Source organism: Lepus europaeus, chromosome 21 (genome assembly GCF_033115175.1).
Source record: "Lepus europaeus isolate LE1 chromosome 21, mLepTim1.pri, whole genome shotgun sequence".
Lineage (NCBI taxonomy): Eukaryota > Metazoa > Chordata > Mammalia > Lagomorpha > Leporidae > Lepus > Lepus europaeus.
The window spans coordinates 3,130,972-3,152,074 of NC_084847.1; the positions used below are offsets into that span (position 1 = coordinate 3,130,972).

At 54.5% G+C, this 21,103-nt stretch overlaps 1 protein-coding gene across 7 annotated transcripts in view; it reads right to left on the bottom strand.

Moving 5' to 3' along the window:
- SRL (sarcalumenin) overlaps positions 1 to 21,103 on the bottom strand; it is a 65,752-nt gene that overhangs the window by 12,006 nt on the left and 32,643 nt on the right. For 3 of the 7 annotated variants that reach the window (XM_062179955.1, XM_062179954.1, XM_062179956.1), the window contains 2 exons: positions 4,494 to 5,801; positions 2,414 to 2,515 (listed from right to left, as the gene is read on the bottom strand). In XM_062179955.1, the coding sequence (XP_062035939.1) occupies positions 2,414 to 2,515; positions 4,494 to 5,801 (1,410 nt within the window). Of the gene's footprint in view, positions 1 to 2,413; positions 2,516 to 4,493; positions 5,802 to 13,717; positions 14,175 to 21,103 lie in introns of those variants that run through there. The other 4 variants (XM_062179958.1, XM_062179957.1, XM_062179959.1 and 1 more) reach the window with 3 other exon arrangements.

The window sequence follows — 21,103 nt, forward strand, 5'->3', positions numbered from 1 at the left end:
AATAATTTTTTTAAATTCCTGAAAACAACACACTCTCCTACCCCTGGCCTCCCTCCAACCTGCAAAGCCTCCTGAGCTTTTTTAAAAACCTCGCTCCTCCCTTCCTCCACCTCAGCAGTACATCTGAAAACACTGCCTAAGTCCACAGCCCACCTGAAGACACTTTCTCTGGAAGACGTGAACTCCACCTCTTTCTCTCTGCTGCCCACTGTGTATGCCCAGGGGCCAGGGAGCCAGGGGCCCAGTAGGCCCATAGGACAGCTATCCTGCCCCTTGTCCCTCACTGTATCCCAGGCACTCCTGGGAGAGCACAGCCCCAGGGCAAAGCTGGAAGCATTGGGGGGCGAGGGGTGTTGGTGCACAGGCTGGCTAGGCTCTACCTCCCACTGCTGCTCTCTAGCCGAGTGACCCAAGCTCTCTTGGCCTTGCACTGAGCTCTCACTATCTCATCAATTAAGAGACAACAAACCCAGTTGAAATTCTCGGATATGAGAGGGCTTTATAGTCTTAAAATCAAAGTGGGAGGGTGGATGAATTTGTCTTTTAAAAAGATTTATGGGGGCCGGCGCTGTGGCTCAATAGGCTAATCCTCTGCCTTGCGGTGCCGGCACACCAGGTTCTAGTCCCGGTCGGGGCACTGGATTCTGTCCTGGTTGCCCCTCTTCCAGGCCAGCTCTCTGCTGTGGCCCGGGAGGGCAGTGGAGGATGGCCCAAGTGCTTGGGCCCTGCACCCGCATGGGAGAGCAGCAGGAAGCACCTGGCTCCTGGCTTCGAATTGGTGCAGCGCGCCGGCCTTAGCAGCCATTTGGGCAGTGAAACAACGGAAGGAAGACCTTTCTCTCTGTCTTCACTGTCTAACTCTGCCTGTCAAAAAAATAAAAAAACAAATAAATAAATAAAAAGATTTATGGGGGTGCCAGCACTGTGGTGTAATGGGTAAAGTTGCTGCCTGCCATGCTAGCATCCCATATGAGCGACTGTTCGAGTCCTGGCTGCTCCACTTCTGATCCAGCTCTCTGCTATGGCCTGGGAAAACAGTAGAAGATGGCCCAAGTCCTGACTGGTTCATGCCCTGTGGAGGTCAACAGGAAGTCCCTGGTGAAAAACCCCCAGCAATAAGGAGCTCAGTGCCTCTGCGAAGCCCCTGGCCAGCAGCATCTGCCTCAGATGCAGATTACAATCCATGGTGCACCAGTTGTCAGTTTCCTGCTGGCCTGGCTGCCCGCTGGTCCCTTGCAGTGTTTTTTGTTTGTTTGTTTTTTGTGGTTTTTTTTTTTTTTTTGACAGGCAGAGTGGACAGTGAGAGAGAGAGAGAGAGAGAAAGGTCTTCCTTTGCTGTTGGTTCACCCTCCAATGGCTGCTGCGGCCGGCGCATCTCGCTGATCCGAAGCCAGGAGCCAGGTGCTTCCTCCTGGTCTCCCATGGGGTGCAGGGCCCAAGCACTTGGGCCATCCTCCACTGCACTTCCAGGCCATAGCAGAGAGCTGGCCTGGAAGAGGGGCAACCGGGACAGAATCTGGCGCCCCGACTGGGACTAGAACCCGGGGTGCTGGCACCGCTAGGCGGAGGATTAGCCTGTTGAGCCACGGCACCGGCCCTTGCAGTGTGTTTTAATAAAGCTAACTCTGCTCATGCCTCTCTGTATTCTACTCTGGTTAATTCTTCTCAGTGCCCACAACACTGGCCTCAGTTGGTGGCTTCCTGTGACACTCCCCAAATGGTCTCAACAGCCAAGGCTGGGCCAGGTCAAAGCCAGGAGCCAGGAACTCCATCCTGGTCTCTCACGTGGGTGGCAGGAGCCCAAGCACCTGGGCCATCTTACACTGCCTTCTCTGGCACACCACCAGGAAGCTGGACTGAAAGCAAAGCAGCCAGGACTCCATTTGGGATGCCAGCATCACTGGGAGCAGTAGCTTAGCTGCTGTACCACATACTGGTCCCAGAGGCAGTAAATTCTTATTAGCCACACACTCCTGTCACAGTGCACAGGCTGGCACATCCCACAGCCTGTGGCGCCAGAATCACCCTCCATGTTCAACATTACCACACTGGCTGGGACCAACATGTCCCCCTCTCTGCCAATCTGGAGCCTCCTCAACCTTGGTCCCTGCTCAGAGAGCCAACTCCACACAGTCCCCATCATAGGTGTCCTGTTCCCTGAGGTCCTTGCCAGTCTACAGCCCACTTGTGGCCTGGCTTCCAGTCGCCTCTGAAGCTCTGCCTGGCCTCCAGCCCTGGTCCAGCCCTGTCCCTCGCCTCTGAAGCTCTGCCTGGCCTCCAGCCCTGGTCCAGCCCTGTCCCACGCCTCTGAAGCTCTGCCTGGCCTCCAGCCCTGGTCCAGCCCTGTCCCTCGCCTCTGAAGCTCTGCCTGGCCTCCAGCCCTGGTCCAGCCCTGTCCCACGCCTCTGGTTACCAGAGAAGTCATCAGTCGGCTTGTCCTCATTCAGCATCAGGGTTTTCTCGATGTGGGAGCGGTCCCTCATTGGGGCTTCTTCACTCACATCTTCCGTCTCTTCTGCAGAGAAAGGCAGAGAACAGGTTAGCAGACAACTGAGCTCTATGCCCCTTGGAAGATGGACCAGGCCTGCAGCCTTCAGTGGGTGCTGAGCTGAGTTCTGCCTTTAGGATGGAATGTGGAGACCCAGACTCTCCTTCTAAGCTCGTGATCCATTTTATTTAAGCAACGACCACTTATTGAGCATCTACCATGTATCGAGCATCACACGAGGAAGACAGTGGAGTCCAAGACAGGCACAGAACCTGCCCTCGGAGAGTTTCCCTACAGCCTAGTGGCCAGAGAGCCGAGAAAGTCTCTCAAAGAATGTCATGCAGTCATGTGTCACTTGGCCATGAGGACGCATCCTGAGAAGTGCATCATCAGACCATTTCCTCGTTGTGGGGATGAGTGTTCCTACACAAACCTCCACGGTCTGGCCTTCTGAATTTCTAGGCTCCATGTACAGTCCATGCTCCTAGACACTGTACTCAACCCTGTAGGCAACTTGACACAATGCTAGGTGTTTGTGCCTCCAAACAGAAAAGGCACAGCAAAAACACTAAGCAACAGAAATGTTCTAGCTCCACTCACAGATGTGGTCCATCAGTGACCATAATTACACACAGCGAAGTAGCTATGGAAGGAAACATTCCAGAAGGCAAGAGGGCCGAAGATGTGTGTCTAGACAGATCCACCAGGGGGACTGCACAGTTAGTCAGGTAAAGGACGGAGGGGAGCCCTCAGTGAAAGCCCCCAGACAGGAAGCAGGAAGCAGGGGAGAGCTGGCAGTAGGGAGCAAGGGAGCTGAATAGGTCCACAGGACTGAGCAGGCAGCCCCAAGGGCTACCAAAGGGGTTCGTAATTTATCCCAAGGCAAAGGTGGCATCAGTGGGCATTTCACAGGATCACACTGGCTATATGGTGCAGGGGCCAACTGTTCTCCCAACCAAGCAAACAAGAGGTGCCTGTGCCTGCTACGACTCCAAGAAAGGGGCTGCTCAAGTCCCTGGGCCTCCAAAGCCACAGCTGCTTCTCCCCAGGCCACCTGCACAGAGGCTCTTAGGAGATTAGGAGAAGATGGATCCAGGCCTGCAGGGCAGAAGGAGGCCAGTCCCCAGGGAATGAAGCATAAGTAACACCATATGGACGACAGCTCAGGAGGCCAAACCCAGGCAGTCCTTGACCCCAAACCCGGAAGAGGGAGAGGAGGAAAGGAGGAGCAGCTTGCAGGTTGCAGCCCCACCCCTCCCTTTATAGAGGCTGCAAGCTCTTGACCAGTGGTTTGTAAATTAAACTCTGCCTGGAAACCCACCGAGAAGCCTTCTGGGAAAGCAAAGACCTGGCCCCACCCACCCTGAAAGCCCAGCTTTTGGTTGGTCTCAGCTACTGAGTGGATGGGGCCTACAGGGTCCCAACCCCAGCATCAGATCAGTGGCTGTGGCCCTGCCCTCTCCCACTCCTCTCCTGTTCCCCAGCCCTTTGAGGATGGCCACTGCTGCTTCAGGTGGCCATTTGGAGGACACAGTGCATCCGAGTTCTCCACGCCTCCTACGCTGCGTCTTCAAAGGGAGGCCCAGGACTCAGCCCACCAAGTGGTCACGACTGCACAGTTTGCAGCCCAACTGTACCAACTCCCTGTAATGTCACTGCACCAGCTGGCCTCAGGACCCCAGTCCCTGTACTAGTTCCCTTGTCGCCTTGTCCTTAAGGCCCTGGTCCATGTTGAGGCTCAACTAGGAACCCTAACAGGGACCCTCCTGCGGGGCTTCACTCAGAAGTGCCTGGGTCCCTCTGTGACTTCCCATTCACTCCCTCCAAAGTGGAGGGTACCTCCCTGGGTTTGTGCCCTGCACAGGGCCCCTATCTGGCAAACCTGGAACTAACCGGGGCTCTCCCGCCCCACCCTGCCCCTGCCTGTCCCCCACTCCACACAAGACCTCCAGGAAGAACACAGCTGCCCCAGGTTCTGGGGTTGCTTTAAGAAATTCATTCCTACCCTGGGGGGCAGTGATGGGACTCTCTGGCCCCTGATGTCCCTCTTCGGGCTCCTCTGCCTCAGTGTCCTGGGCCTGGCTACCTGCAGGCCCTGAATCCAAGTCCTCGGTGCTGGGCTGGGTCTCTTCCTCCCCGAGGCCTGCAGTTCCTGCGGCCTCCTCAGAGGCAGCCCCTGCTTCTTCTGAGCTGGCTCCATCGCCGCTGTCTTCCCCAGAATCTTCTTCGGATGGATCTCCCTCTTCTTCCTCACTTCCACCTTCCTCGTCGCCCTCTTCTTCAGAGGAGGCCTCATCCCCCTCGTCCTGGGGCATCACTGGCACCTGGCCCTCTGGGGGGCGGTCCTGCTCCATCCCCCCTTCCTCAGAGTGCTTGGTGCCCCCAGGTTCAGTGCCGGCCTCTGCAGCAGCTGGGCCAGCCTCCTCACTGGGGCTGGGCTTCCCCTGGTCCTCAGCACCCTCCCTGGCCTCCAGGCTTTCTCCCACAGACACGGCATCCGGGCCTCCATCTACCTCTGTGGGGCCCTGGTGAGGCCCAGGGCCACCTTCGCCTTCTGTCTCCAGGGTGTGGACCTGGTGCTGGTCCTCAGCTCTCTCTCTGGCTTCTGTGTCCAAGTCGGCCTCTGGCTCTTCTCCCGCAGATGCACCGTCAGGAGCTCCATCGAGCTCTGTAGGCCCGTGGTCAGGCCCAGGGCTGCCTTTGCCTTCTCCCTCCAGGGTGTGGCTCTGCTTGTCCTCTGAGCTAGGGGAGATCCCCAAGGCTTCAGGCTCTGCCGTCTCTGCAGCTGCTCCTTGCACAGGGCTGTCCCCTAGTACCCCTTCCACTTCCTCGGGGACCTTGCCACCCCCAGCCTGTCCTTCCGTCTCCCCACTGGCAGCTCCCTCCGAGGGGAGCCCGAACCCAGCTGCCTCCGAGCCCAGTCCCTCTCCCGAACTGAGCTCTTGCCTCTCCTCTTGCAAGGACCCCTCGTCCCCTCCCGGAGGAAGGGCGCTTGCTGCTGCTGGGCCCTGCTCTTCCCTGGGCCCTGTGGCTTCCCCAGGTGGGGCTGACTCTGTGGCTGAGGCGTTGGGGAGGCTGGCTTCGGGCTCGGAGCCCGGGCCGGGGGCAGCTGGAGGGGCCCCGGCGGTGGTGCGCTCCGCACTCTCGGCCTCCCTGCCGTCTGGGTAGTGAAGGAGCAGGTTCTCGTCTCGCGGGGCCGCATCTGCATACAGGGCCCTTTCTTTCTCCTCTAGACTTGCGTCTCCAGCAGAGAAAGGATTCTCCAACAAATTGCCAACATCTTCTGTGCCACCCGAAGCAGGGACTTGCAGTTCTAAATGATTAGAACATGATTGGTCAGTTTCAAAGGGTTGGCACTGGTTTTGTGTCTCAAAAGAGTCTATGTTAATCTAGCTCCCCTCTTCCGGGAGAGCCTTGTGGGCCTGGCGTGCAGGGTTGCACCTACGCCCCGGGTCTCCATGACTACCCTGTGTATAGCAAGCACAGCAGGTGTTATCCTGCCTCCCTCCCAAGTGGTGGAAACTGTGGATCAGGGGGTTAAAGGACAGACCTGCTGTCTATCAAGAAAGGAGTTGGCGGTCACACTGATTCCAGAGCCCAAAAAAACCCCGACCCTGACCGGAGACTTCCTGCCTAGGTCCTGACCACTGTACAGGGTGGAAACTTGGGCAAACCCTTCCAGTCCTTCCTCAACCTTGCTGATGGGCACGTGCAGCCCAGCTCACCAGAGACACATCCAAGGGAGGACTTCATGACTCTCATTAACCAGCGTGCTTTTTATACAGCTATCAGCAAAGCAGTGAAAACAGGTGTCTCTAGGCCAGATAATCTCAGGTTACAAGGCAAAGTACTTAGGGGATTACTTGTGGCTCTCATCCTTATTAAGTCACATCCAACCCTTTCCCCTTAAGGGCAGGCATCTGCTGGCCTGGCTGCGATAGATCAGAGGGGACCGGCCTGCGCAGGAGATATCCAAAACAGGCAGGGCCTGGGCTTCCCGGTGGCCTCAGCCAACCCCTTCCTAGGGGATCCCCTTCTAAGGGCTCTGCGTCACCCGGAGAGTTGAGGGCATGGGAAGAGCAAAGCAGGAGAGCAGGGCAGGGCCTAGGCTGTGCCAGAGACCTCTCCTGGGGGTCAAGTTTAGAACTGCTGGAAAATGGGGTGGGAGAGGGTTGCCAGGTTGCAAGCTGGGATCTGTTTTGAGGAGGAGGCGGGTGAGGGGACCACAGGTGCCCTGCTGTGAGGGGGCAAAAACAGCACCAGTCTCCCTGTCTGTGCCCTCCTCTCCTCCCCTTCACAATCTCTTAGGCCACACCTAGAGCTCCCATCTCTGCCTCAGAAAGCTGGGACAACCTCCAGGGATTAGGAATGAGTAGTTCCTCATTAGACCCCATAGGCAGCCAAGCTCCCATCCGAACCAGAAGGACGGGAAGCTTCGCACCTTTGGCTATCAAGGAGCCCATGGCGGACGCAGAAAACTTCCCCTCCCAGCCTTGACCTCAGGGCTTGGTTAGAGAAGTCTTCAGTCTGCCCTGGACACACGGTCACCAGGCAGACATGGCCACCTGCTGGACCCAGAACCGCCCACTTCTGGGGCCAGGTTTTCCACACCATGATGTGTTGGGGGGGCACTAGGGCCCCCTTGCCATGGGGACCTCAGCCTCTACCTGCACGAGCCTTCCCCTGAGGGTCATGCTCTGGGCTGCTCCTGACTCCTTACAGACTTGCAGGAACCAAGTCCTAATTCTGTGTTCCCAGGACCTGGGACCCTGCCTGACCCACAGGAAAGTGAGACACGTGGTTACAGTTGGTAGAGTTCCTGATCCCTAAGTTGAAGGCGGCATGAGGAGTTAGACATTACTCATTTACGTTTTCTTTCATTACCACCTAAATGCCTTCCTGTAAGTCCTACATGTCCACCCGTGGGGAAAAGTCTATGGCAGGAACTTGGTTTAACCCAAGGAGACTGAGAGTGCTCTGAGCAGGACAGATCTAACACACAGCCTGTAAGATTTACCCACACATGTGCTCGGTAGCCTGGGTAATGCACCTGCACTTTACATGTAAACACGACCTTTAACTTCATCTCGCTGGCTTCGTTTAACCTGAGTTGCTCTGTAAAGAAAGTATTACTCTGTTACTCACACCGCCATTTTACATGTGAAAAGGCTGGAACCAGAGGCACTGGCGCCTCACCCGGTGGCACAGCACCAGTGACTGGCTGCAGCCACTGGACTTCAAAGCTGCAAAGGAGACTGTCAGCCTTTGAACTTAGCCCCACACCCTCACTCAAAGCACAGGTGGAGGAACAGCAGCCTCAGCGTCCCCTAGGAGCCAGAAGAGTGGGCCTGGGTCCAGACCTGAGGCCACACCCACGGATCAGAATATGCAATTAACAAAATGCCCAGCAGATTCATTTGTACATGCCAGTCTGAGAGGCACTGGCCCACACCACCATTAAACTGCCTCTCCCCCCGCCCTCCGCAGTGGTTCTGATGAAAATCGACTTGCAGGGGTGGGGAATGTCCTACCCACAGGACACGTACGGCCCACACAATCACATGGTCTGGCCCTGCCAAGGTAACCACAGGCAGGACTTGAAATCCAATAAATCTATAGCAGGCTAATTTTTAAGTTGATAATTTTGTATGGCCCATGAATGATATAAATATACAAATGGCCCTTGGCAGAAAAAAGGTCCCTGTCCCTAGATAGCCCCAGCATGAGGACTTAGTGACTGTGACAGGCAATTCGAAAGCTCAAAGGTAATTCCAGTGTGCAAATGTGCAAAGCGGTGCAACCACTAAACCAAATAACCTGGACCCCAAGACCCCTCCTCACTGGAAGGTGCCCACCGAGGGCTCCCAGAGCTGGCATCAGCCCTTGGAAAAGCAGTGGATGAGGTTCCTCACTTTCCAAAGATCCCTGTTCTCCTCTAATCATGATGATGGTGATGACAACGGTGATGGTGGTGATACAGAGCTCAAGAAACTCTAGGTATGACCCACTGTAGGATTTCTGATATTCTCAATAGACCATCATTCTCCACTGAGGGCAAGACGGCCACACAGTCCCAATGGGGGATGAGAACTCCAAACAGTGGGCATTTGCTGTGACCTTCACACTGCTGGACAGGGAGTTGAGCATGTGCGTGTGGTTGAACATGTTTATATCCACATCCTTCCCTGGTTATCAGAACCTAGTGCCAAGCTGCCCCGACCTGCTAAATAATTTGGAGTGAAAAAACTGAGGGTGATGGCTTCGTGCCCTGTGATCTTCCTTCCCAAGCTAAAAATAACTTCCCTGACAGAAAGTCTCTCAATGAAGCAAGCTGTCCCTTTCGGCCCCCAAAACTCGATCCTGGGAAGCAGCTGACCCATTGGGCCTCGGTCTCCTCTAGGTAGCACAGCAGAGACTCTAGAGCCTGAGATGACACTCAGCTCAGCTGCACAAAACCAAAGCTCGATGTCTTTCGCTCTCTCCCTAACCCCTCTGGCTTCTTGTAGAAGCCCATTACTGGCCCCTGGAACAGGGCATGGGGAAGGCTCAGAGGACCCCAAGCACCCTGGATGGGTTAAGTGAGCCTTGGTCCATCCAAGAACATGAAGTACCATACGTGTGTGCTGTGGCCAAGGCAGTCACCCCAGCTCCGGACAGGCCTGGGCACTGACGTCAGGGCATACAAATAGCAGGCCTGCAGCTCAGCCCCAAACATGGAAGGCCTGAGTGCCTCCCTCAACCCAGGGGGGCACAGCATAAGCCTGCCCTGCTTCTCTCCAAATCGCCATCTGCCATCCTCCTTTCCTGGGGAGCCATCCCTTCAGCTACTCCCAACAACCCCACAGACTCAGCCCCGGTCCCAGGCTCTCCCCTCCCTCCACCTCCAACCAAATACTCTGTCGTTTTTTCCTTCAGCTCCTGACTGGTCCAAAGCACTTTCACATGGACTCAGAAGATGGTGGGGTTGCCAAGAGCCCTGGTGAGGCCAACTGTAAAGGAGGAAGCTCTGGCCAAGAGCTCTAGAAACCTGCCCACGGCCAGGGTCACACTGGGACAGAACCCAGGTCCGTTGTCCTCAGTCCGGAATTCTTTCTGCTCCTGAGGAGTTTACAAACCACATCCCATAAAGTGTTAGGGTCCCATAGAAGTAACTACAGGGGCGAGGGAGGACGACATAGCTGGGGCCTGGCGCATGATGTACACACCAGGTCAGCCGGCCACCCTGTGTCCCCTGTGTCACTGCCCTCCTTCAGCCTGTCTGCCAGGTGTTTGAGGGGGAAGGAATTGGACGGAGAGTAACAACCACTGCTCCTTTCCTCTCTCCCTGCATCTTCCCTAAAACTGTCTTCCTGTCACTCATTCTCTCCAACATCCAGCCGCCCTCAAAGGCATCTTTTCACTGTGTCGCGCCACAGGAGCGAGGCCCTGAGCTAGATGGCATCTCACCCTCGTGCAGGACTCCATGTTCATGCAGTTTCATGGACATGTTCCTCCCGACCCTCCCAGCAGGTCTCTGAAGCAGAGGAAGCAAGTACGGTTAACCTCTTGTGAAGTGAGGAAGAGGCTCAGCAAGTGAAATAATTTGCTGAGTCAGTCATTCGAAGAATGGGCTAGAACCAGGCCAAGAAACAGAGCCTCCCGGCCCAGGAGGGGATGGGACCCAGGGCCCACAGAGCTTTGCAAGCACAGATGCCCCGTCCCTGGGTCAGGTCAGAGTGACTCTACGGAACACCAACTTCTGAGAACCTCTGCTCTGAGCAAGCCAAACCCCAACATCAGGGGCCAGGGAGTCTATCCCAAAACTGAAACTACACACCAGAAGACAGGTCAGAAACCAAGATCTCTTGTGCTGTGGCCTAGAGCCTATTCCAGGGCACCTGCTCTCCATCCCGTCCAAGCCTCCTCAGCAGGTGTTTCTGACAAGGATCTGTCAAGGTGGTTCTTCCACTGGAGTTCTCATCCATTTAAACTGAAACTGTTGAGTCCTGAGTCACACGAACCTCAAATACTCAGGGCCGGTGCTGTGGCATAGTGGGTAAAGCTACCACCTGCAGTGCTGGCATCCCATTTGAGCGACGGTTTGAGTCCTGGTTGCTCCACTTCTGATCCAGCTCTCTGCTATGGCTTGAGGAAGCAGTAGAAGATGGCCCAAGTCCTTGGGCCCCTGCACCTGTGTGGGAGACCTAGAAGAAGATCCTGGCTTCGTATCGGCCCAACTCCAACCACTGCAGACATCTGGGGAGTGAACCAGCAGATGGAAGACCTCTCTCTCTCAACCTCTCTCTCTCTCTCTCTGACTTCTCTGTAATTCTGCCTTTCAAATAAATGAATAAATCTTAAAAAAAAAATACTCACACAGTTACGTGAAGGATCTATCAGTGATAACGTTCTGGGGAGAAAAATTCCTTTCAGATTCTACATCTAGATCCTCTGTCCTAGGAAGTTGGGACCCTGGCCCTGCCACTTCATCACCTGCGCTAGGTCCAGTTTTGGTTTCTTAGAATCTCTCTTCAGAGTGGCAGGGAGCACCTCGAGGCCCTGGGCTCAGGCAGCGGGGACAGGCAGCCTGACCCTGCCTTCTTTGAGACATTTGTCTCTGAACACTCCTGGATTCAGAGCTGTGCGTCAGCAGCTTCTCCGGGTGTCTCATCTTCTCTTGTCCTTATTCTCCGGAGTGAATTCTCCACTCAGAGCCTCTTGTGCTTCCACTTCCTGGGTGAAGCCCTCAAACGATTTTGCAGAGGGACAAGGCCGTTACGGAACTTAGAAGGGAAGTGCTCGCCAGAGGAAGGGTTGTCTGCATCCTCTGTGACCTGAGACCTTCCCTTGCCACTCCTTGACCTTTTCCCCTAGACCAGGGTGCCCAGGGCGCAGAGTACAAGCAGCCATTCTTGGAAGGGTTCTTTGGCTTTCTGGCCAAGCTCCTGAAGTCAAGGCTAATCCCACCAGGACAGCCTGCCCCTGGTCAGTATCTACCCCAAAATGATAACCCAGGAGGTAGAATATGACAACAGACAGAGCAATCAGAGAGGACCTTGGGATTTGGGGCCCAAAGTGACTTTCCACAGAACAATTAGCTTGATTCCACTAACGAATGAGACCCTCACATGCTACTAAGAGCCAGACCCAAGGACCCAGTGCTGATTAGGAGCACTGACAGTAAGCACCCGGCCCTCCAAGACTCCAGCACCACATGGCGCCTGCACCGCCACCCCTAGCCTCGCTGGGCCAGTGAGTGGGACCGTATCTGTCTGCTTTAGCCTACCCTCTTCTTCCTGCCTTCACCAAGAAGTCTAATGTCTTAATGTGAAAATGCTGCTCCATTCATTTTGCTGCAGATGGCAGACTTTATCCCTTTATTCCTTTTTATAAATGAATCATATTCCATGTGTATCTACATTTTCTTTATCCATTCACCCTGACTGATCCCATAATTTTTTTTTTTAAAAAAAAAAGGGTGTTTAAAGTGTTTAAGGAGATGGAAGTGCTGATCAACCTGATTTGGTCTCCAAATATTGAATACATAGATTGAGTTAGCACAAGGTATCCCATAAATATGTACAATGAAAATAAAAGGGTTAAAACTTCAACACAATTTTTTAACCTATGAAGTCCAGAGAATTGGCAGAATATCTTCATTTCCACCCCCACACACTCCCAGTTCCCGGGAATTCCATGCCTCGTGGTCATGGCCTTCATACGTGCGTGTCACTGAGGCACAGAAGCTGCGCGCGTGCAGATGAACATCCACTTCTGAGGAGCAAGTGCCTCTGGAAGGAGCAAAGTGTTCAGGGCTGATCCCTCAGTGCACCGTGGTGACTGCTGAGCCCCAGTCTCTCAGAGGCAGCCTCAGCTGACAGGAATCCCTGGCAACGCTTCCCCCGCCACCTTCCCAGGGCCTGAGCTCCATAGGACAGGGTAAGGAAGGAGGAATCCACTCAGGCAAGATTCTGAGACAGACCGAGGCAGGGGCCTGGCTTCCCCTACCTCCCACCACCTGCCTCCCTGGGATCTGTTGGGAGGAGCTTCTGGGAGGGCTGGGAGATTAACTGTGGCGCCCTGGGCAGGGAGGGATCCACTTGGGAGTCAAAGGAATGTGGCTCCCTCTAGGCGCAGGCAAGCAGATGCCCGGGGTTAAGGTCAGAGCCATCTCGGGCTTGGCAAGGAGGCCAGAACCTCATCAGCCCTAACCCCAGGAGGCTGGGGAAATCTGCCTGACTCCCCAGCGTGAGCTCAGGGCTTCCCTTTGCCTCGTGAGCTGTGCAGGTGCCTACTCTCTGGATGCACCCAGAAGTCAGGAGAGCTAGGCTCTGTGCCTTCCTGTTTCACTAACCAGCTACACGACCTTGGGCCCCTTCCCCCAGCTTTATTCACCCACAAAACACAGATAATAATGCCTGTTCTAGCAATCCCCTCAGTGTTCAAAACCATTCCACACAGGACTAGAAGAATAACTGTTAATTCCCAGAAAGGCCGAATTCCAAATTTACTCAGTAGTCAAAACAGAACCAGCTCCAGATACTCTGTCCTTCTGCCCGCCCTGGGCCTGGGGAGATCTTTCTGCCTGGGTTCCTCCTCTCTGCTGCCAGCCAGAAGCAGCTTGGGCTGGGTTGCAGGCACCCCGGGGTCGCCCCGTCCTGCCCTGCTCTGCTCATGCGGTTCCACCTGGTCTGGGAACAGGAATGGGCCTGGGCTGTCAAGGTCCTGGGCCAAGAGCTTTTCCTGCTGAGCCCAAAGTTAACCCCTGCAGTCACTGGCCCCATCCAGCAGGCCCTGACTCAGCCAGAAGCATCCAGGGTGACCACAACTCTGCGGCCCTGAGGTGAGGGGGCCCTGTACCTCACCCCACACAAACGCACGCCCACAGGTCAAATAAGCAGACCCTTCGTGAGGGTGTGTCTGTCTGAGAGCCGGTAAAAGGGCCTTCCAAGGGTGGAGAACAAGTAAGCGTCCTTCGAGTTGCTCTGAAACGGCCACGCCATGGGAGAGCAGCCGCTAGCTGTGCCCCCTGGCCTCCTTGCCCTCACAGTAAGTAAGCAGGGAACAAGACAACAGGCTGTGGCCCGAGCCAGAGAGGAGCCCCAGCCCCCCAGAGTGGCGCTTTGCAAGTGCTGCTCAAGTGAAATCAGAGCTGATGTTTCTACAGCCTGCAGAAGCCGCACAAGGGCCCGCACAGCCACCCACACCCCCTCCTCTGTAGCTCTGCCCCTGTGAGCAGCACCCCCATACCCACTCAGTTGTGAGCTGTCCGTGGCTGCTCTCGTCCCGGAGAAGCTGCCCAGTCCCAAGTCTGCTCCGAGGAGGGTAAGGAGGAAGGTCAAGCCAAAGGCAAGGTGTCTGTGCCCCTGGCCCACAGGCCCTTCTGGGAAAGTTGCTGGTCAGCAGCAGGAGACCAGATTTTCCACTTCTTCCCCAGGACGCAGCACCACACCCGTGACAGATGGGCTCCACTTTCAGGTCTTCACGTGTGGCCCCAGGTGCCCCGTTACTGGTCATCCTTACAGTTCTTTTCCCATTAGACACTTCTGGAACTGGAAGGAAACCTGGAAATTAAGTAGCCCAATTCTTTCACTTTCTTGGATGAGGAAACCAAGGCACAGAGAGGGAAAAGAAGCTGCCAGAAGTCACCAAGCCATGGGGCAAAGCCAGGACTAACCACGAAGCCTCTGCTGTGGTCCTCCCAGGGGCTCCCCCACAAATACGACTTCCTTTCCTCTCTGGTATGGCCGCCCTTTTTATGCTCACACCCTACCCATTCTATCTAGAGGACCTGGTGTTCCTGAATCACTTGTCCATTTCCCTATTTGTCCCTGCACCCTGTGAGTGCTACTGGGAGGTGGCCAGAGTGGATGTGACATCACATTGTTCGCCAAGCAAGCTCTATATGGAGACTTCAGCTCCCTGCCTTCGCCTTTAAGCACGGTATTCCGCAAAAGAACGCAGGAAGGTTCTTGCTGCTGTCATCACTGGGGACAAGGGGGAGCCAGTATCATGAGAACCGGGCGAGATCAGCTCTTAGCTGAGTTTAGGACAGTAGAGACCGCAAGAAGACAGGACCAGAAGTCTTGAGTCTTCCGGAGTCTGGGGCATCACAGAAAAGGAAAGAACCTCTCCGTCCACTGCTCCAAGAAGAATACAAGCCCTCAGAGCCTCCAGAACAAATCTGCCCCTTACCCTGAATTCTTGCCCCAGAGCAGGGAGCACCACAGGCAAAGATGTCGAGAACGCACAGGCCACTCCAGAAACTCGTGTCCGCCCTCTGGTTTATATCTCCAAGCAGCCTGGACCCCTGGACCTCAGATGCATGGGGACACACATTCCTGAGTATGCCAGACTCTGAACTGCACCCTCAGGCCAGGCCTCCGAGGCCTGTCACAGGCCTCTGTCTCTCAAAACCCCAGCCTAAGAGAGAAGTTGTTCCATGAAAATGAAGAGGAGAGCAGCTTCCTTCTGCAAGAGCCCGGGCTCTTGTATCCCACCCCATCTATTCAAACACCGAGACCGGACCAGGCTGACACCGCCAAAGAGCCACTGGGCTGCGGTGCTCTTGTCCTTTCCCTTGGCAGCCCCAGGGCACACAGAAGGCCCTGCAGGCCATCTCCTCCTCAGTTCCCATGGGGCTCAGCAGGAGAAGGGATGCTCACAGCCAAGGGCCGTCTAGAGTAAGTACACATTCCACACAATCACTGTCCCCAGGGTGATACTCCCTGGCCAACACTGAGGGTCACACATGGCCACCCCCAGACTGCATCGTAGGAGCTCAGGGTTGGCCTATCCAGAGGGTTCCCCTCAGCATCCACCCTCACACTAAACAAGGCCCAAATCCCTGTGCTGGAGCCCTATCATGATCTCATATTAGTTTGTGGGCAGCCAGAACAAAGCACCACAAACATAGTAGCTTAGGGAATAGGCATTTAGCCCAGCAGTTAAGTCACTCAAATCCCACATTAGAGGACCCGGATTCAGTTCCTGGCTCCGGCTCCTGACTCCAGCTTCCTGCTAATGCAGACCCTGGAGGCAGTGGTGATGGCTCAAGTAACTGGGTTCCTGCCACCCACAGAGACTGCCTTCTGACATCTTGAGAGACCTCCTCTCTCCCTGTCTCTTTCTCTGTTTCTGCTGCTCAAATAAATTCATAAAAATTTTAAAGATTTATTTATTTATTTGAAACGTGGAGTTACAGAAAGGCAGAGGCAAAGAGAAAGAGAGAGAGGCCTTTCATCCTCTGGTTCACTCCCCAGATGGCCGCAAAGGCCGGAGCTACACTGTCCTGAAGCAAGGAGCCAGGAGCTTCTTCCAGGTCTTCCATGTGGGTGCAGGGGCCCAAGGACTTGGGCCATCTTCCACTCCTTTCCCAGGCCATAGCAGAGAGCTGGATCAGAAGTGGAGCAGCCTGATCTCAAACCGTCGCCTATATGGGATGCCGGCACTGCAGAATCCTTACCCACTACACAGAGATTCTGCCCCCTAAAATTTTTTTTAAATTTTTTTAAAAGCCTCCATGGCTAGAAATAGTAGGAAAGTATCCCTCACAACTCTGGAGGCCTGAAGTGTGAGACCAAGGTATCAACAGGGTCATGGAGGGGAGAAGCCTTTCTGCCTGTCTGCCTTCCGGCATTTGCCACATTCCTGGCTCATAACTGCATCTTGCCAATCTCTCCTCTGTGTGACTGCTTCCCACCTCCCCAGAGACTTACAGCTGCAAAAGGTGGGACACGCTTTCACGGGGGTCACTCCCACTCTGCTCCTAGGGCTCTGTTCCTAGTCATGCTACATCTCTAAGGCCACAGGCAGCCATGAGGGGCTGAAGCCCAATAGCTCTGGGCCCATCCGTGGGCCTGGAGTGCAGCTGGCCTTGCTATCCTGTCAGGCTGCAAAGAGGCCGGGGCTGCTGGTGGTGGGAGGTCTGCCCATGGACAGAAGCCTGCGGTCAGGCAGAGCTGTCTAGAGGGGCATGGTGAGGGCAGCAGCCTGGGGACCTGGGGATGCTACAGGAGGACAAGGAGAGAAGGGAGGGAGTCAGGGATAAAGAACAGAGCCAGAAACAGAGTGAGCCAGTTTGTGAACTTCTCTCCGCTGGTTTCATCAGTAATAAAATGAAAAGAACACCAGCCCTGCTCGCCTGACTCTGACACTGTTGATCAAGGACCTGCTGCACACCAGGTCAGGCAAGGCTCCAGGGATATCTGGTGTGATTCTGAGAGCTGGACAGAAATGGAAATGTATAGCACGTTTCTAACATTAAAATACAGTATTCCCAAAACACATGTCCACACCAAAGCCTGTAGTCTGACATGTGCAGCAGCAAGACTCAAATGTCCACCAGCGAATGGATGGGTGGACTAGGTGGGGTCTAGCACATCCTCAGCCATGAAAGAGTGAGGCTCTGACCCACGTGTCAACACAAACCAACCCAGAAAACACAGCACTCTGTGAGGGAAGCTGGACATGAGAAGTCGCAAGATGTACGGACAAAGGATTTCTTCTTGAGGTTGGTTTAAAAAAAACCTCCACGTGTTGTCTACCTTTAATCTAACCACTCTTTATCACTGCTTGTTGGCTCCTGCCATCGCTCACCTGGGTTGTTGAAACCTCGGCTTCTACCTCAGCCCCACCCCCTGCTCCCTATGTGTTCTCCACCTGAGAGGCGTGACTGAGTGACATCCCCCTCTATACAGCCCCCTGGTGGCGCCTGTCTCATACAAAAGGGAGGCCGAAGCCCACCCTGTCCTGCGCTGCTTGTCCTGTGGCCTCACTGCCTCTCCCGCACCACCTGTCTGTCCAGCTACCAGGACTCGCTCTCCCTTGACCACCCAAGCCCCCTCCTGCCTTACTGTTGGAAATGCTCTCCTCAGACAAGTGCCTGACCCACTCCTTCTCCTTCTAAGTCTCTGCTCCAATGTCGGGGCTTCCCTGGCCACCCTACTGAAAACTGTCTCCCAATCAGCCTTCCTCGTCTCCCTTCCCTAGCTTCCTCTTCCTCACTTCACCTACTGCATTCTCATAAACTATATAACTTATTTATCTTCCTGTTTGTCCAGAATTTTGTATCCCTAGCCCCTAGGATAGCCACTGAGATGGAATGATGGAGGGTAGAAGGAAGCAGATCAGTGGAAAATGGATGGATGAGGCATGAATGGATGGATGGGTGGGTGAGGGACAGATGGAAGGGAGATGGATGAATGGATCGGTGAACAGATGGCTGGTGGGTAGGGATGGATGGAGAATGAATGGATGGATGGGTGGATGGGTGAATAATGGGTAAGTGGATGGGGGGTGAACGAATGGATGGATGGGAGATGGATGGATACATAGGTGAATGCGTGGATGGATGGAAGGTTGATAATGCCAAGTAAAAAGACCTTCCTTCAACTTAGTAGCAAAAGGAAAGGACTAAGATTTAGAACAGAGAAGTGCCAACAAGCTATGTGGCCTGCAGCCAAGTCAGTTAACCTCTGCAGGCCTATTGCTCACATGATTAAAGTGCCTGAAGAGGGGCCAGCGTTGTGGTGGAGTGGGTAAGCTGCTGTCTGCAGTGCCAGTATCCTATATGGGCACCAGTTCAAGTCCAGGCTGCTCCACTTCAATCCAGCTCTCTGCTGTGGCCTGGGAAAGCAGTAGAAGATGGTCTAGAAACTTGGGTCCCTGTGCCCACATGGGAGACCCAGAAGAAACTCCTGGCTCCTGGCTTCAGATTGGCATATCTCTGCCCATTGTGGCCATCTGGGGAGTGAGCCAGTGGATAGAAGACTTTCTCTCTCTCTCTCTCTCTCTCTCTCTCTCTCTCTCTCTCTCTCTCTCTCTCTTTCTCTCTGCCTCCAACTCTGCCTTTCAAATAAATAAATAAAATCTTAAAAAAAAAAAAAGTGCCTGAAGAGCTGCCTTCCTGGCCTATCATCATGTGATCACCAAATGAACTGAATTGCTGAAATAAAGATTTTCTCCTTAAAACCATCATGGTCTTACTGGAAGGGGAGGCAAGCAGGAAGGGAGAACTAAGAGTCTGATGGCAGAGTCTCGGCACCTAGGTGGGGATGTGGACGTGCACACCACACACTCAGTGCAGGAGCCAAGCCAGTGATGTATAGGGAACAGCGGCTTCGGTTAGGAGGGTGAGGCAGAGCTGGACAAAGGAGGGCCCAGAACAGCAGACTAAGGAGAGAAATGGTAAATTCTCCCTGTCCCCACCCTCCTCCAGAACACCACAGCCAGGCTGAGTGGCTGCCCATGGAATTCTCTGCCCCCAACCAGTTGCCTCTCCTTAACTCAACATGCTGCCCTGGCTGCCAGCAACTGCAGGGCCATGGGACAGGAGGCATGGAAGAAAGGCGCCACGTCTGCCCAGAAGACTGAGAGGCAGAGAAATGAGATGAAATGTCCCTGGGCTCAGAGCTGAGGAACCGTACTGTGCTGCATGGCTTCTTCCAAAATTCATGCCACCCAGAACCTCAGAACGTGGCCTTTTGGAAACATGGTCTTTGCTGATGTGGTTAGTGACAGTGAGATCATAGTGGATTACGAAGGGTCCTAAATCCAGCATCATCCTTGTGCGTGAGTGATGAGGGGAGGACACAGGGAGACGCACAGATGGGGAGAAGGTCATGTGATGACAGGTGCCAAGACTGGAGTGGTGAGGCTACAAGCCAGGAAGGCCAAGGTTACTGGCAGCCACCAGACACCGGAGGACGCAGGAGGGCCCTCTCCTAGAGCCTTCAGAGGGAACATGGCCCTGCCCACACCTTGATTTTGGCCCCTAGAATTGTCCAAGAAGAAAGGCTTGTTGCTGTAAGCACCAGATCTGTGAAGATTTGTCACAGCAACCACAGGAAAATAGCACAGGAACCAACACTTGGGCTGGCTCTGGGAAGTTTTCCCACAAACTGGTCACCTCTTCCCCAGGCCCCCAGCCCCAGCCCCTGCCCCATGTCCTGAGATCCCCATGCTATAGCATGAGCTCGGGCCCCACCCCAGGCCTCTTCCTCTGGCTGTTTATTTTTAGCCCTGATCCCACCTGCCTTATATGGTCCTTAGTGCCTGTCAAGAGCACAGCCATGTCTCTTCCTGGCTGTCAACTCTCAGAGGACAGAAAACCCTAAGGATCCCCACAGCCCAGAGCAGGAGCAGAAACACTGTTGGACACCTGGGTTGTGTGTGAGTCCTGACATTTGAGGAAACCGGTGTGACTGTCAGGTCGCAACGTACTTGTAACACTGAGACCCTGTCACTGCTGTCACAGTCCTCTTAACCTTAAAAAGTATCTGATACCAAAAAATATTTTAAGCATCCGATAACCATTTTCTTATTTTAGTCATGCAACAGCCCTGTGCTGTAAATAGGACAAATATTGTTTCCCATATTGTATGGGTGACGAGACAGGTGCAGAAATGGTAAGAGGTTTGGTGGCTCACTTGTGACAAAAATTAGTGCTTGCTCTGTCCCCAAGTCCTGGTGCTCCCACTCTACCCCATGCTGGCTACTCTGTCTTCATGTGGGCAGCTGCAAGTGAGGAGGCACTTAGCCACAGGCCTGATCACCAAGTTGAAAAGGCAACTGAGGCAGGAAAAGACAGGAGAGGGGGTGGATTTACCACTAGATTTCCATTTACCCACGCTCAGTCCACTGGGAACCTGAGGCCAGGATGGTCTCCCCCAGGCCAGGGCAAGTGCTTGGCAAGGCCCTTGCCCAAATTTTTCCAGACCCCTTCCCAAGTCCCAGGTAGCACTACTGATCCCTTGACACGCCCTGCCTTCCCAGTAAGTGCTGGAAAGATACATAATCTACCTGACACTTGAAACAGAGGGAGGAGGAAAGGCAGGGAACCTAAGTGAGCAGCCACTGGTGAGAGTCCCTCTGGTGGACACAGGGGAGGAGCAGAGGACAGTGGAGCCAGGAACTCAGCACGGAGTAGATGGGATGCTCATCAGATCTGCCTGCCAGGGAGTGACTCTGCACAGCCCTTAGCTGTTGCCATCTAGGGAACATTCTATGGGAGATGACTGAGCCGGCCCAGGTCCTAACTGAATGGCCATTTGGAAGAGGCCCAGGGCCCACAGTTTTGGCAGTTATTTGGTGGGGGAGGGGGGGGCTCCCAAACCTCAGGGCTCTCCCCTGGCTTGGTTTTGGGCTGAGCTCCCAGCACAACCCACTTCCTGCAAGCCCAAAACTCCAGGCCTGGATTTGTCTGCACCTGTTTGAGTTCAGGGTGCAGTCCCTGCTCTAGAGGGATCCAAAAATAATTCAGAGGGAATGGCGCAGGGACCAGCCTGAAGAAGAACTGGCTAGAGGTGGCTGGGGCCTGAGGAGAGAGTCACTTGTTCCCAACTGGCCCCAGCCCAGCAGAGTGCCCTCTCTCCCCCAGACATGAGCCCCACATCATAGCCAGGGCAGTGCTCTGTGCTGTCCCACCCACTGGCTTTGGGCACCATCTTCACATGTCTCTAACAAAGCATCTGCTCATTCATTAGACATCGTTAAATGCCTTCAACAAGCCAGGCATTGTGCTGTGCTACTGATGCAGTGCAGTGGCCCCACCTGTGGGGACAGCCCAGAGGACTGTAGTGAGGCAGTGCAGTGTCCCTTATCTGTGGGGACACCCCCAGAGGACTGTAGTGAGGC